The sequence below is a fragment of the Mirounga angustirostris genome, unplaced genomic scaffold, assembly GCF_029215605.1.
Source record: "Mirounga angustirostris isolate CCGP_5_RB_7025 unplaced genomic scaffold, mMirAng1.0.hap1 SCAF_5, whole genome shotgun sequence".
Taxonomy (NCBI): Eukaryota; Metazoa; Chordata; class Mammalia; order Carnivora; family Phocidae; genus Mirounga; species Mirounga angustirostris.
Genome location: NW_026991713.1, coordinates 143671774 through 143688330, shown reverse-complemented (window position 1 = coordinate 143688330; position 16557 = coordinate 143671774). Strand labels below are relative to the sequence as shown.

Below are 16557 nucleotides of genomic sequence, written 5' to 3'. Positions count from 1 at the left end.
GTCAGAGGGAGAAGCAGACTCCCCGCCAAGCAGAGAGCCGGATGCGTGAATCGATCCTGGGACTCCAGGATCATGACCTGAGCCAAAGGCGGTTGCTTAACCAACTGAGCCACCTAGGCACCCGAAAGCCTACCATCTTAACACAAGACTTCCAGTTAATGGGGTGGCAGGTGATGAGAGAGTGAAATAGTTAGGTACCAGCCCTAGACAGCTGTAGGCTGGAAGTGATGCATGTGGCTTCCACTCACAGCACATTGGCTGTAATTACAAAGGGGCTGGGAAATGAGGGGGAGAACATGGATATCCCATGAGCAGTAAACATTCCTACCAATGTACAACATCTCATCAAAGTCTTATAACCTTAGAAAATATATCACTATTCCTTTTTACAGAGGAGAAAACAGAGACATACAGAGGTTAAGGGACTTGTGCCAAGGTGTCATAGATAGTAAGTGGCAGAGTGAAGATGTGAACCCAAGCTTCAAAACATGCTCAACCTGGAAAGCTTCAAAACACACTCAATCGCAATGCTGCATACTCATCACAAAATTCTATGAAAATCCCTCAAATAGCAAAACATATGCTAATTAATAGGAGAAGCCAAGTTATACAAATCCAAAATAGAGCTCCCCTGGCACACCACTTCTTCACCCCAAAGATTCAACCTAAGCAAAAACCTGGAACAGAATTCCAGACAATTTCAGCAAGGGAGAAACAGGTTCTCCATCTGGGTCTGATATGCAGCCTTCAGTACACCCAGGTCAAGACAAAAATCTTCCAAAAACTTCCCTTGAATACCTGAGCAAACCTTCAACTCCTGTCAGTTGATGACCTCTTTATACAAGGCATAGATCTTTCTAAAAGTGCAAAGGTAAATGTCATCCATGTACCTGCAGGAACAGGCCGGAGGCAGATGTTGTCATATCCAGATGAGTGGCTGAATGACAGTGCTTCCAACAGGTTAATTCCTCCCAGCCTATAAAACTCAAGCCTAGCACCACCCCTACCCAGCTTCTCCAGGTTGGACCCTCTACCTCTGCCCCCACATCACTTCCCATGCACACCTCCAGCAGGGCCCTTCCATTGCATGTAACACTTTACTTGTCTGCCTGTCCCCTGGACTCTGAGCCACCCACAGGCAACCTCTGCATTTATATTTCTGTATCTCTTACACCTAGGACATAGTACGTGCTCATTTTTTTGCAGATCCTTAAAAGTATTCAAAGCAATTTGTGCCCTTGGGGAATTTAACACACCCTCCCATGCCCAGCAAATATGTGGCCAAGTATGAAAACTACAGTCTCAGATCTGCTGTGTGACCATGAAGTGGTTCCACAGCCTCTCTGAGCTGTTTACTTAGCTACTAAATAAAAACCACCTCATAGATATATTGCAAAAATTAAGTGAAAAGCAGAGGGTATTCAAACAAATATTCATAGCAGCACTATTCACAATAGCCAAAAGATGGAGAAAAAAAAATGTTGCTCAGCTGGTGAATGGATATATAAAATGTGGCATATCCACACCATAGAATACTAATAAGCTATGAAAAAGGATGAAATGTTGATGCATACTACAACATGGATGAACCTTGAAAACATTATGCTCAGTGAAAGAATCCAAACACAAAAGGCCACATACTTTATGATTCCATGTATATGAAATATCCAGAGGAGATAAACCCAAGCAGACAAAAAGCAGATTAGTGGTTACCAGAGACTGGGTAATGGAGGGATGAGGAGTAACTGTTAATGGGTATAGGACTTCCTTTTGATGGGATGAAAAAGTTCTGGAACTAGATAGAGGTAATAGTTGCACAACATTGTGAATGCACTAAATGTCACTGAATTTGTACACTTCCAAATGGTTAAAATGGTAAATCTTATCTTATGTGTATCTAGCCACAGTGACTTCTTTAAATTCTCATGGGAAATTTCCACCCCAATAACCTACCTTGGATTTTTTTTTTTAATTAAATGGAATAGATAATGTGTATATAGTTCCTGGCCCTCTCAGGCCCTCAATCCATGGTGGTTGCTTTCAGAGTCATAATGAACAATAATCTGTTCTCCCTATAAAAACAGAATATACTGAGCAAAGGAAAGCACCAGTCTAATTTGTTCCTCAAATCTTCACAATAGTGGAATTGATACAAAGTCCAAAATATTTCACATGGTTTGACTTTTTTTATCATGGTAAAATATGCACAACACAAAATTTACCACTTTTACCATTTTAGAGTGTACAGTTCGGTGGCATTAAATGCGTTCACAATGTCGTGCAACCATCACCACCATCCATTTCCAGAACTTTTCATCACATAAAACATGACATCTTGTTACACTCCAGGTGTTTCGATCCACAACACAGCTCAGGCACAATTATCAATTTGGACTTTGTTCAACCACAGATAAAAAAGGGAGAAAATGGGAGCAGGCCCATGAACTCTGTGATGTGTGGTGCTCGCGGCATGACAGCGCTCGGGGTCCTCACGCTGCTGCTGCCCGCCCTGCTGGGCTGGGCCAGCTGCCACCCTGTCCCCGGGAGGAAGAACTTCAACAAGCTGCTGCTGATCTCCTTCGATGGCTTCCGCTGGAACTACGACCAGGATGTGGACACCCCCAACATGGACCGCCTGGCCCGGGAGGGCGTGAAGGCCAAGTACCTAACGCCACCCTTTGTGACAATGACCTCCCCATCCCACTTCACCACCATCTCCGGTAAGTTCCGCGCTGCAGCCAGTCCACCAATGCTAGTGGAAGCCCCAGTGTCTGTCATTCCCTGAAATAGAGCCCATTCTCAGTGAGCTCTTGGGAGACTGAGGCAGTTCATGCAACTGGAAGAAGCACTAGCTTAGAATATTCTGGTTTCTAAAACCCCACTGGCTTCAGGGCACCAGCCTGCAGACACAATCAGGACCACAGCTACAGCCTCTCCAGCCCCTGTTCCCTGCTCCCCAGGCCCACCCACCCTCCACCCTGCCTTACATACAGTGGCTGGTGATCTTTTCCAAAACTAAATCATTAAAAGAACTTTATAAAAATAATAAAACATTAAACTTTAAAGAACTAGATTAGATTAGATGACTCCCTGGCTTATTATTGAAGAGTTGGAGGGACACCAAAGCTCTATGGGTCTTTTGGGGGGGCGGGTTGGTTTTTAAACATTATATTTATTTATTTGAGAGAAGGAAAGCATGAGCGGGGTAGAGGGACAGAGGGAGAGGGAGAAGCAGACTCCCTGCTGAGCTGGGATCCCGACATTGGGCTTGATCCCAGGACCCCGGGTTCATGACCTGAGCTGAAGGTAGACATTTAACCAACTGAGCCACCCAGGTGCCCCATCAATGTGTTCTTTGAAAAGAATTCAAATCTTATCTTTCTGTGGCCCAGAAAGTCCCATGACCTGGACCCTGACCCACTCTCTCCTGGCCTCTCTCACCTCTCTTCCCCTCACAGAGTTCTCTCCAGATCACAAAGGCCACCTGCCTGTGTCTCCACCCAGCCCCCACCTGCCTCAGGGCCTTTCCCCTTGCCAGTCTCCCCAGATCACCTGGAGCATGTAGTCAGGTGAGACAGGGGAGACAGACATTAGACAAGTAAATACACTAATAGATCTCATTACAACTAGGAGAGGCACTGAGAAGGAAGAGGAGAGTTTCTCCAGGAGAAGAGAGCAAGGGCAAATTGACTTGAAATTGCAGGCAGGGAAAGGCTGAAATGGGACGGTTGAACTGAGAACTGAAAGAGACCTCAGGAGACAAAGAGGAAGAAAAAGTATTCTAGGCAGAGGGAAGGGCGTGTTCAAGGTCTCTGTAAGAGAAAAGAATGTGGTTGTTCCAGAATCCCAGTTGCCAAAATGCAAAGGATTTCACTATAGTAAGAATAAGAATAGCTTCCATTCCTCCAACATAGGCCTGAAGCCGGGCACGTGCTAGGTGCTCTGGCTTCGATATCTCCAATACAAAAATACTGCAAAGCCAGTGCTGTCCCCATTCCATAGATGAGAAAACTAAAGCTCAAAAAAGGCTGAGTAACTCATCAGTCACTGGGCCAAGAAGTGGACAAGGGGGAAGCCAGGTCCGGAACGAGTGTGTCCCTGGCCACACAGAACTGATTCTGCCCAGCTATGAGCCTGGGATCCACAGACCCCTCTCATGGGGTAGGGAGTGGTGCCTGGCAGCATGAGCCTCACCCCTACCCAGAGAACCACTCCCTTGGGGTCCAAGGCAGCTCCAGGAGCCTCTGAAATGATACACAAACTGCTGGTACCTTTTTGGGGAGAGGGTTTTATCACTTCCATCAGACTCTCAAAGGGGCCCTTGAATCAGAAACTTAAAAAATAAAGCTGAACAACCACTCAGAGGGAGATTTGCTGACAGAGATTTTCCTACATGTAAACTCTTTGAGAGGCAAGTCATTTGGGAACTATTAGTGCCAGGAAACAGGAACTAAATAGCCCTTTTCTGGAGAAAGCGAACGCTACTTCCCAGTGGCATTAACTTCATAACATTTAAAAGATCTCCCATGGGCAGATTCTGGATCCCTGAACACTGAGAATATGATGGGCACAAAATATTATAAGGCATGCCCACCTTTTATTTATTCCCAGAAGGTTTCCAATGAGAAGATATGAACAGTAAGAGCAAATTTTAAAAATTATAAAATTACTGCAACTCCTCTTCTACATTCATTGCCAGTGGGGAATGGAAATGGGTACAGTTTCAATGCAGAGTAATTTGGCAACAACCAATACAATCAAGAACATACAAATTTTCTTATTTGGCAATTCCACTTGTAGGACTTTATCCCACAGATATATATCTGTGGGTGGAAAACGATATACACTGTACATACAAAGTTATTCATTGCATTGGCATTTGTAACTACAGGAAAAATAGAAACAACCTAACTAGCCACCCAGAGGGGAATGGCTAAATAAAATACCAGACATCCATAGAATGGCATAATCTGCTACCGTTAAAAGGAAAAATGAGGTAGTTCTTTGTGCCCTGATAGGAAGCTATCTCCAAAATGGATTAAGTGACAAAAGCAAAATGCAAAGAATGTGTGTATATATGTGTTCATATAATATAAATGTATACATATGTGCATACAATTACTTATAGATGTATAGAGGACCTCTGGATAAATAAACAAGAAATTGGCGATACTGGTTCCTCCAGGGAGGGCAGGGGGTGGGAGACTTTGAATTGTACCCCCTGTGTACTTTTTAGATCTTGGACCATGTGAAATGTATTGCCTATAAATAACAAAATAATCTTTTTAATTCACCCACTGTGGAAAAAACATGTTCTTTTGAACCCTCTATTTATAACCAGACCTGTCATTTATTGAGCAGGTGAACATTCACTCTGCTTCAACTTTAAAAAATGTTTTCTAACCCCAGCACTATTGACATTTGGGACCAGATTTTTCTCTCGTGGGGCAGGGGGGACTTTACGTGCACTGTGGAATGCTGAGCAGCATCCCTGACCTGTAAACCCACTAGATGCCAGGAGCACCCCCTCCTCCCAGTGTGACAACCAAAAATGTCTCCAGACATTGCCCAATGTCTGCTTGGGGAGCAAACTGGCCCCCAGCTGAAAACTCCTGCCTTGAATGGTGGAACCTAATACCTGGCTTATGAAAATGCTAAGCAGGTACCATCATCATCAGATCCTTCAATTCTTGTAATGGTGATATGAAGTCTGGACAGCTACCCTCTTTACAGGTGAGATATCCGAGGTTCAAAGATGTACAAATCTTTTCTTTTTTTTTTTTTAAGATTTTATTCATTTATTTGAGAGAGAATGAGATAGAGAGAGCATGAGAGGGGGGAGGGTCAGCGGGAGAAGCAGACTCCCTGCCGAGCAGGGAGCCTGATGCGGGACTCGATCCCGGGACTCCAGGATCATGACCTGAGCTGAAGGCAGTCGCTTAACCAACTGAGCCACCCAGGCACCTACAAATCTTTTCTGAGACAGAAGTAAGAAGTAAAATTCAGCTCTGGATGGTTACAGACACTGATTCCTCAATCCCTGCCCTCCAGCATGACTACGACCCACCAGTGTCTTTGATTCTAATTAAGTAATCATTCCAAACCCCTCTGAATGTTGCCCATCCTCAGAGCTTCCAGGAAACAAATATATATCCTCAATATGTTGTATTAATGAAACAGAGGCCACCCCAGGCCCAACAAAACCCCCAGCATTTGTCTTCATGAGCTGGGTTCAAGCAGGCCTCTGTCTGACTCCAATGTGGGAAAGAATCATCCATAATAGAAAAAATAATGAATAAAATTTGTGCTGCCAGCACCCAAAGACCTCATCAGATTCCAGGGTGTAGGCCTGACACAAAATATGATAAACGGGCTCTCTTAGCTCAACAACTAATTAATTGGTGTTCTTATGAACACCTCTGGGCAATTTAACAGGGAAGAGAGGTGATGAGAAGGAACCTGTCGTACTGTTTCATATCTGAGCTGCATATGACACACAGCTCCAACACAGGCTCAGGTCCAAGAAGCCATGTGGCCACTCCTCTGAGCTTCCTAGACAGAGTTTAAGGGGCAGGGGCCAGGTCAAGGCCAGGAGAAGCCATGTCTCAGGCACAAGGATCCATGAGCAAGCCTCCCGAAGACAGCTGACTTAGCTGCCCAGGGTCAGAACTCTGGGCCTCCTAGAGCATCTGCTGCCCTCATCTGGGCAGCAGGGCCTCCTCATGCTTGGGGGCTATCAGGTGTGTGGATATCTCAGCCGTCACCCTAGAGCCAAGGTCACATGACCCTCATCAGTTTTCCCTGCTGCTGGTAAAGAAAGTCTTCCTGGAGAGTTTTTTTTAGAGGGTCTCCAAGGTATTCATTCCTTCATTCAACAATTACTGTTTTAGCATCTCTGTTGGGCCCGGCAGTGGGGACAGTGGTCAACTACACTTAAGTGTCTCCAAGGTCTTACCCAGGGCTTGCCTCACAACACAGGCTCTTGTCCCCTTGGTTCCCAGATCCCACAGATCTTTTGGGGGATCTGTTTCCTTTTCTCTGTAGCTCTGCCAGGGAGAAAGATGAAGAGCTCTTTCTTGTGGATCCTTCTGCCTTTTTGTTTTCTTTCTCTGACAGCTCAGGGAATCAGACAGGGAAATGCGTTCTCACTCATCTGTGCCCCCCCAAAACTTTTTCTGCACCCCAGCTCCCCATAAGGGGGGAGAGCTTAGCAGAAATACCCACTTTCCATGCTTTCTCCCATGGCACCCTTTCCTTGAAGCAGGGAGGAGAGAAGTCCTGAGCAAGAAACTCAGGGAGGGAGGATTTCTTAAAAACTGGGTATTTATTCAAAATATCCTACTTTATCACCTCTCCATGTGAGACAATCTTTGCATCCTTGCAAAGAATGTGTATTTTTCCTCCAACTATCGGCCCTCCCACCACCACCTGCAAGAGGTGGAAGTGGGGCCCCTATCTAGAATCAAAGCTCCCAAGTGCAAAGCAAGCCCTGGCTCTGGGGGAAATATTTTCCCTCCAGCTCCCCAAAACTGGGCACTGGGCAGGCCGGCATTTTAATCAACTTTGTCCTCTCCCCATCGAATGAGCCATTACTTCCTCCAAGATAGTTTTCTTCTTCCCACCTGGCTTCATCACCCCCCACCCCCAACATCCATGTCACACACACACACACACACACACACACACACACGGGCTTGGCCACAGCACCTGGAAGTTTCTTAAAATAGAATGATGTATTAGTTTTCTATGGCTGCAGAACAAATTACCATAAACTTAACAGCTTAGAACAACACCCATGTATTATCTTTCAGTTTCCAAGAGAAGTCAGCACCCCTGAGCCTCTGCTCAGTGTGTCACAAAGCTGCAATCAAGGCATCAGCTGGGTTGGGGTTCTCTCCCAAGCTCATGTGGTCGTTGGAAGAATCCATTTCCCTGCAGCTGTAGAACTCATAGCAGCTTGCTCCTTTGAGGCTGCAAGAGAGGGTCTCTCTGCTCTAGATCCTCTTTTAAGAGCTCACCTGATTAAGTCAGGCCCACCCTGGAAAATCTCTCTTTTGATTAACTCAAAATGAACTGATTAGGGTTCAAGAGATCTGCAAAATCTCTTCAACTTTTCCATGTTCTGCTGGTTAGAAGCAAGCCACGGGTCCCACCCATGCTCAAGGCAAAGAATTATACCAGGCACATATATCAGGGGACAAGAACCTTGGGGGCCATTTTGGAATTCCTCCTAGCACAAACAGGTCCTTGATGGGGTTCAGATAAACAGGGAGTGAGCATCAGTCTTTGTATAAAGGCATAAGGTAACAGGGGACATGCCCCAGAGTGAAGCTCCAGAAAGCCTGCAGAATTATGGCTAATCCCTGAATCCTAGGAGGCAATGAATGTCCACGGAGGCTGGGCTCTCCAATCATAGTGTGTCACCACATCAGTATTAGACCCTTTCTGTTGCTTCGGCAAAAATGAGGAGGGGGGGGGAAGTGACAAGGAGGAGGACATAAAGAAGGAGAAGAAGGGCGCCTGGGTGGCTCAGTCGTTAAGCGTCTGCCTTCGGCTCAGGTCATGATCCCAGGGTCCTGGGATCGAGTCCCGCATCGGGCTCCTTGCTCTGCGGGAAGCCTGCTTCTCCCTCTCCCACTCCCCCTGCTTGTGTTCCCTCTCTCGCTGTGTCTCTCTCTGTTGAATAAATAAATAAAATCTTTTAAAAAAAAAAAGGAGAAGAAGGAGGGGGAGGAGAATTATTAATTTGAAAGTATTTATAGTCATTTCCTAGGGCTGCCATAACAAAATACCACAAACTGGGCAGCTTAAAACAACATAAATTTATAGAGTTCCTGGCTGGCTCAGTCAGTGGAACATGTGAGTCTTGATCTCAGGATTGTGAATCCAAGCCCTACATGGGGTGTAGAGATTACTTAAAAATAAAAAAATCTTTTTAAAAAAACAGAAATGTATTGTTTCACAATTCTGGAGTCCAAAAGTCTAAAATCAAGGTGTTAATAAAGCTGCATTCCCTCTCAAATCTGTAGGGAATCCTTCCTTCTGTCTTCCTCGCTTCTTGTGGTTTGCTGACAATCTCCGGCATTCCGTGGCTTATAGATGCCACACTCCCATCCTCCATCCAATCCATAGAGTTCTCCCTGTGTGTCTATTTTCACATGGCCATATTCTCATAAGGGCACAAGTCATTTGGATTAGGGGCCCACACTGCTAAAGCATGACCTCATCTCTATAGTGGCCCTATTTTGAAACAAGGTCCCATTCTGAGGTCTGGGGCTTAGGACTTCAAGTATCTTTTTTGAGGAACACAATTCAACCCACAACAGTATTATAAAACATAATTAATTGATAGCTATAGGCATTAGTAATCCAGGTCCTCAAACTATGTCACCAGAGTGATCAATCTCTTTCTTTTCCCTCTCTATTTCTATGAATGACCACAAAATTCCCAATATTGGCTCTCATTGGACCAATTTACTTCTCAAAACCGATCGCTGTGGCCTGGGGTAGGGGGTGGAACAATGTTGAACACCCAAGCTAAGAATACATATCTACCCCCAGGTCAGGGTTAAGGGGGGTGGCAAGCACCACACAAACCAGGTGGACTGCAAGTCAGAGACTGGTGGGTTCTCAGGGGAAAATCAAGGACTCTTATCAGAGAAAAGAGCAGTGTAGGAAGGTCTGGCAGGAAGAGCGAAGGTCTACCTCACTAGCTTGATGAGGCTTTTGATATGGGGATGGGGGTGTGGCCTAGTACTCAGTCCCAGGAAGTCACACCTTCACCTGTGGGGCTGGCTCCTTGTGGATTCAGTAACCACACGTGCAAACAGCCATCTCCCAGCATGGTCCCCCCAGTCTCCCTGAACTGTCCCAATTCCCTTCAGATCTCACCAAAATGAAAAGCCATTCTCTGAGGGTTAGCAGCTCATTCTGCTAGTTTAAATCACCCGATGCTTTCTCCCTCTCCAGAAGCCTGTACTTACTGCTCCATCACTGGTAATGACAGTGAACATTTTTGCAATCTCAGTTTTTATTGCAAAGTGATTGAGGACCAGTGAGAATAACTTATGCTGCTGAAACTAAGGAAATCCCGCCAAGCAAGTGGTGGGTGGATAGGAAGTCTTATAGCAGCAGCATATATTTTTCTCCCCCAAGGAACCTACTGAAAATAAGAAGCTATCACCACCATGTTTCAGACAAAGGCTATGGAAAACGTAAGCTGTGATATTATAATTTGACAATTTTAAGTCTAGTCAAATAGATATAGATCAGAGGTGAAAAGGGGACTCTGGTAACTAGAGATGGTCGAGAATAATAAAAGTGAGGTCCTCTCTGCTCAACATTTTCTCCTTCCTTGAAAGGGTACTCAATGATGGGCTCAAGCTCCCTATCAGCCAGGAATTAAGTCTCTCCCAATTCCAGAACCCCACCAGGGCAACCCCAAAACCAGAGCCATCACTTGCAACCATATAGATTGTTTACAACACAATTCTAAGGATGTTATTTTCATGAATGCTATGTGGGTGGTATCCCCTGGAGGTGCACAGGGCATAATTTGCACAAATGATCAGTTGCTTACATTCTATCCCAAAATCAATCTATAAGAGGTAAAAATTCCTCATGATGTCATAACCAGTCATGAATCCATGACTCTCCTTCTACCTGAGACAGGAGCAAAGGAAGCATGGTCAAATATACTTGGATGAGCTTTAAGACTAGGTCAGGGTTCTCAATGTCTCACCACTGACATTTTGGGCCAAATCATTCTTTGTCTTAGGCGGGCAGTCTTGCGCGTTATAGAGTGTTTAGCAGCATACCTGGCCTCTACTCACTTAATGACAGCAGCATCCCTCCCCGAATTGTGACAACCAAAAGTGTCTCCAGACATGGCCAAATGTTCCTTGGGGGGCAAAATTACCCCCTAGTTGAGAACCCTGGGACTAGATGTATAATACCCAAATCACATGTAAATCAGAGAGCCAAAGGTCACCCATGTGACACTCTAACCGGTGAAAAAGAGTCTGAAAGAGGTAAAAGAGGTAGGGAAAGGAAATTAAATCCCTGCTGCTGCTAACAATATAAGCCCAGCAGATGTTGCTGGAAACCTAGTTAGAAGACGCTATAAACCTTAATCAGCTTCCATCCTGCTTCCCCAGAAATAACTCTCCACTGAAAAAGTCCTGGAAGTCGGGGCGCCTGGGTGGCTCAGTCGGTAAGCGTCTGCCTTCGGCTCAGGTCATGATCCCAGGGTCCTGGGATCGAGCCCCGCTTCGGGCTCCCTGCTCAGTGGGAAGCCTGCTTCTCCCTCTCCCACTCCCCCGCTTGTATCCCCTCTCTTGCTGTCTCTCTCCCTGTCAAATTAATTAATTAATTAATTAATTAATAAAAGTCCTGGAAGTCAACAAAATCCCTAAAACATAGATGAACAAAGCAAAGAAAACCCAGATGGAGACAGAAAAGTTGTGCTTCCAACTCCAGTCATTTCCACAAGGAGGGAAAAAAGGAAGTCTTGAAAATAAGGAAGGCTGGGAAACCAGGATTATTTCCTAACTTGTCATGACGTGAATTTCCAACATGTAGAAAAATCAGATGCCAATGTTTCAGGTCTATGGATTACACAGGAGAAAGTGTCAGCCCAAAACACCCCAGCAACTGAGCAAAAAAATCATGACTACTCCAAATCCCAACGCCTTGAGTAAGAGAAGTTGGAACCACTTGAGACTGACAGCATGGGTGGATTAGCTTCCCATGGCTGCTATAACAAAGCACCATAAGCTGGGTGGCTTAAAGCAACAGAAAGTCTAGAGGCTAGAAGCCCAAAATCAAGGTATCAGTGGGCCATGCTCCCTCTACAGGTTCCGGGAGAGAATCTTTCCTCACCTCTTAGGCTTCTGATCGCTGCCAGCATTCCCTGATCTGTGGCCACACCACTCCAATATCTGCCTCCATGTTCACGTTGCTTCCTCCTTTTCTGTCTGTGTCCTCTCCTCTTCTGCCTCTTATAAGTGGATTTAGAGCCAATATGGATAATCTCTTCATGTGATGATTTTCAGGATGATCTCTTCACGTCAAAATCCTTAACTTACATAATTATATCCGTGAAGATCTAGTTTCCAAATAAGGCAGCATTCACAGGTTCTGGGAATAAGAATATGGACATAGAGGGGTGCCTGGGTGGCTCAGTCATTAAGCGTCTGCCTTCGGCTCAGGTCATGATCCCAGGGTCCAGGGATCAAGCCCCGCATCGGGCTCCCTGCTTAGTGGGAAGCCAGCTTCTCCCTCTCCCACTCCCCCTGCTTTTGTTCCCTCTCTCACTGTGTCTCTCTCTGTCAAGTAAATAAATAAAATCTTTAAAAAAAAAAAGAATATGGACATATAATTTGGTCGGGGGGGGAGGTTACCATTCAGCCCACTATAGTGGTAAGAGGAGAAAATAAAGTGAGAAAAAAAATGCAGGGGACAGTTTCCATTTCTGTGACAGTGGTCAGTAAGGCAGGACAAAGGTAGAACTGTGTGTTAAAAGAGTTCCCAGATGGAACTTAAGTGCAGCCAGCTGCTTCCAGCTATCAAAGAGAGAAAGTTTCTGTTTTTGACAGCAGATTAAAGGAAGAGGTGGAGAGTGTGAAAGCCCATTCTCTGTTGGCCTAGTTCCTAAGGAATCATGCCTCTGCCTTAGGGCCATTCTCAAGTCTTGTTCAAAGATAAAATGATTTATGGATGGCCATAATTAAAAAGCAATGTCAAAAAGAAGCAGCATCAGCGTTTTTCATTTGCACTTACACATGAGCAAGAGCAGTTTAGTAAAATGGGCATGCTAGGGTTTTATATTCTCTGTCCAAAAAATGGCTGCCATCATGAGTGCTAGTGTTGGAGACAAGCCTCAATTCTGTAGCAGGAGTTGATAAGGTTTTAAATTTTGATTGGTTCACCTGTCCTCATTTCAAGTACCTTTATTATGAGTCCAGTGGATTATCAATGGGTGGCACCCTGGGTGTGTAAACTTGGGTAAGTGTGGTTTTGAGCATCAGTGTGGGCTGTTTCCCATCAGTGTCTTGGCTGTGGTTCTCAATGAACTTGTCAGCTCAAGAATGGAACATTGGGTTGATTTAAGGTGGTTGGCTGACTCGATTTGGCAACTGTTCTTCCTCACTGATTTCATACTAGCTGGTTAAAAAGACATTTTCTTCTTTGGTTTTGGGAATGTGAACTTAATGAATCACAAATCAGGAGGAAAATGAAGACACGCTTATAGTTTATATGGTAGATTAGTTTAAAGGAATTAGTGAATAACACATAGCAGTTCCTCGAATTATTGTTAAATAAATAAATGCATTAAAGTGTGTCTATGGCCAAATGGACTATCTGTAAATATACACTGTTACACCTGAAAATTAGTAGGTACGAACAGAGCAAATGTTTGGAGCAGAGGGGGAGGAATGCCCTTATTAAGTCATTAAGTTATGGCATGGCTTCTTTTAATCCCACTAAAATATCTTTTTTCCCAAATTGACTTTGGACTAAAGCAGGTTCTGTTTCCTACTGGTTCAGATCATACCTGGCCATTTGCAACTGGGGCAGAGGTAAGAGGGAGTTTGTTCAATTAAATTCAACAAACATTTATTGAATGTCTAATGAGGGTAAATCCCTATGCTTTGTGCCAGGGAGATACCAGAATAAATGAGGCATAACCCTACTCTTAGGAAGCTTGTAAACTAATGTAAAAAACATATTTGTAGGCAATCATCTGAAATTCAAGAGGAAATGAGATAGATGCTAAGTGGAAAGTATAAGCAGGATGGAATGACATGAGTGCCATGTGTGCCCAGTTCCAATGACACCTGACAGCCCACAGCAAGGCTGCACAGGCACCCATTTCTTGTATGATCTGAAGGCCCATGAAGGTTTGCATCTAGACAGGTCTAATCTAGGTCTAGAGTCTAAGTCATGTCAGTCCTGACCTTAGGATCAGGAAATAAAAGGAGTGGTTTTCATCTATCACAAGTCAAGGAATAGCCCAGAACATTGGCAAAACCTGAAAACTTTGCAAGTTCTAGAGCAGGGCTTCTGGGCCAAGAATCCAGGACTGAGATGATGAGAAAAGGCAAGTCATGAACCATCTCAGCCATTTTTTCATCATCATAATCAAAAAAAGAAAGAACTTCGACAGTCTTACTGGGTAGATGCCAGACCCTATTTTAGTTCACACTTTGGAACTAATCCCTCAAGCCATCTAACAATGGCCAAAATAGTGGTTTGTCCACAACAACATAACTGAACAATACTGCTCACTTATTTCCAAGTGCATATCATGTGAGAAGTTTAGGTCATTAACAAAAAAGCACTAAGCAAACTCAGGCTACATAATCCTTTCAGCAAGGTAACTGACAATGGATACAACTGGGGCAGGCTATTATAAAACCACCTCTATCTACTTCTGCCCAAGCAGTGAAGTGCTTAGTTTCAATAGTTAAAAATCATGGCAGAGGCGCCTGGGTGGCTCAGATGGTTAGGCGTCTGCCTTTGGCTCAGGTCATGATTCCAGGGTCCTGGGATCGAGCCCCGCATCAGGCTTTCTGCTCAGCAGGGAGCCTGCTTCTCCCTCTCCCTCTGTCTCCCCCCTGCTCATGCTCTCTCTCTCTCCGTATCTCTGTGTCTCAAATGAATAAATAAAATCTTATAAAAAAAAAATCATGGCAGATTTTGGTTAGTGGTGGTGAAACCCCACACAGTTGAATCCATGTATAACTTTTGACTTCCCACAATTTAACTACTAATAGCCTACCATTGACCAGAAGCCTCACCAATAACATGGACAATTAATGCATATTTTATATATTATATTCTATATTCTTACAATAAAGTAAGCTAGACAAAAGAAGATGTTACTAAGACAATCATAAGGAAGAGAAAATACATTAACAGTACTGTAGTGTATTTATCAAAAACAATCTGGTGTATAAGTGGACCCACACAACTCAAGCCCATGTTGTTCACAGTTGGACTGCATTTGCACTTGCCTTCTACCAGGCTCCAGTGTCACCTCCTCTGTGCAGCCTTCCCTGATCCCCTCTTTTCTGTGTTCCCACTGCACTTTGTTCAGCATCTATTGGAGCATTGATCACCAGTTATGTCGGGGGAAAACAGCCATAAAACACAGAAATACTTTCACACTAGCTCAAGGGAAAGGACTGCCCTGCAAGGCTCTAACAGGCAAAGTCAGGCAAGGGAACCAAATAAGAGACAATCAGAGAAAATGGAAAATGCAGTTAGAGAAACCAGACCTTATGTTTCTGGCTCTCAGAAGCCCAGTGTTCTTCTAATCAGCCCCAGGAACTCTCCTGTCTCTGCTTCACTCACTCACAACCAGCTTTCTCTTTTTGCTCATGGCCCATCATCGTAGGCTGCTCGGAGCCCACAACCAGTTGACTAGTTACTACATCTCTTGGTTTAAGTCTTGAGAGAGAGAATTGGGTTTCTCACCAACCAACTGAATGTGGGGAGGAGATGCCACATGGTACAAATGGTGCCTAGACCTGCCTCTCAGCAAGGCCTGTAAGTAGGGCAATTCTAAGAGAAGGTGCCTGTGAGCACTGCAGGCACCCCAGAACATGCTCTCTCTCTCTTTTTTAACTCTCTCTCTCCTATCCTCTAAGCTGTAAATGCCATGGGACAATCAAGGATAATACTTGGCTCAAAATGTTTGAGAAAGAGAGGATTTGGATCAAACACTGGAATTGATGGTTTCCTAAATTCACCCTGCAAGTATTCGGGAAATAAATAAATTTCAGTCTCTGAGAATCAAGAGAAAGGAGTCACATCTAGCTGGGTTGGTTCCCACACTTGAAAGGCTTGGTTGGGTGAATTTACCCACACCTTGCCATAACTGGCTTGGTGTGGGAGTAGGCATTGTACCCTGATAAAAGCGTAATCAGCAAGCAGCAGGAATCACGTTCTCCAGGAGAGCTCATCCTACTTCCTGTTTAACTTGCATAATTACCCACATCACAAACATTGAAATGACATGGATGACAGACTCTCAGAATGGATAAAGCCAGAAAGGGCCTTGGAAATCATTAACCCTCTCATTTTACAGAGGGGAAAACTGAGTCCCAGAGAGAGAGCAAGTGCTTACAAGAGCCAAAACCAAAACCAGATGTCCCGCCTCTGAGAGCAGCCCCCTTCTGTAGCATCATACTGTAGTGAGGACAGCGTCATCTGACCCAAGTGAAACCAGTTCCTTTGCAGCTACTGGAACTCCAGGCATGGTCAACGGTATTGCTTTCACGCAGCTTTTCCAGCCCGGTCCCTGATTGTCTCCAGAGTTGAAAATGCAATTTTAGTAAAACTGACTGCCCCTCCCTGCAGCTGTTCATTTCTTAGCTTTTCCCCTCCTCTGTCTTGTTCTGCCCACATTCCAGAACTGGCCCTTAACCAGGATAGAGCCTTGAGCAGCAGGAAGCAGGAACCAAAGGGGCAGTGGAAATTTCTGCTGGGTCATTAGTGGTCCCCAGCTGCTGGCTGGATTTAGAACATGCCTTTAAGTATCAGGGTGGAAAT

At 44.7% G+C, this 16557-nt stretch overlaps 1 protein-coding gene across 1 annotated transcript in view; it reads left to right on the top strand.

Moving 5' to 3' along the window:
- The first annotated feature begins 2470 nt into the window (after positions 1-2470).
- Positions 2471-16557, top strand: part of LOC123840843 (ectonucleotide pyrophosphatase/phosphodiesterase family member 7-like) — a 31464-nt gene continuing 17377 nt past the window's right edge. The window contains exon 1 of the mRNA XM_045870590.1: positions 2471-2720. Coding sequence (XP_045726546.1) covers positions 2471-2720 — 250 coding nt within the window. The remainder of the gene's footprint in view (positions 2721-16557) is intronic.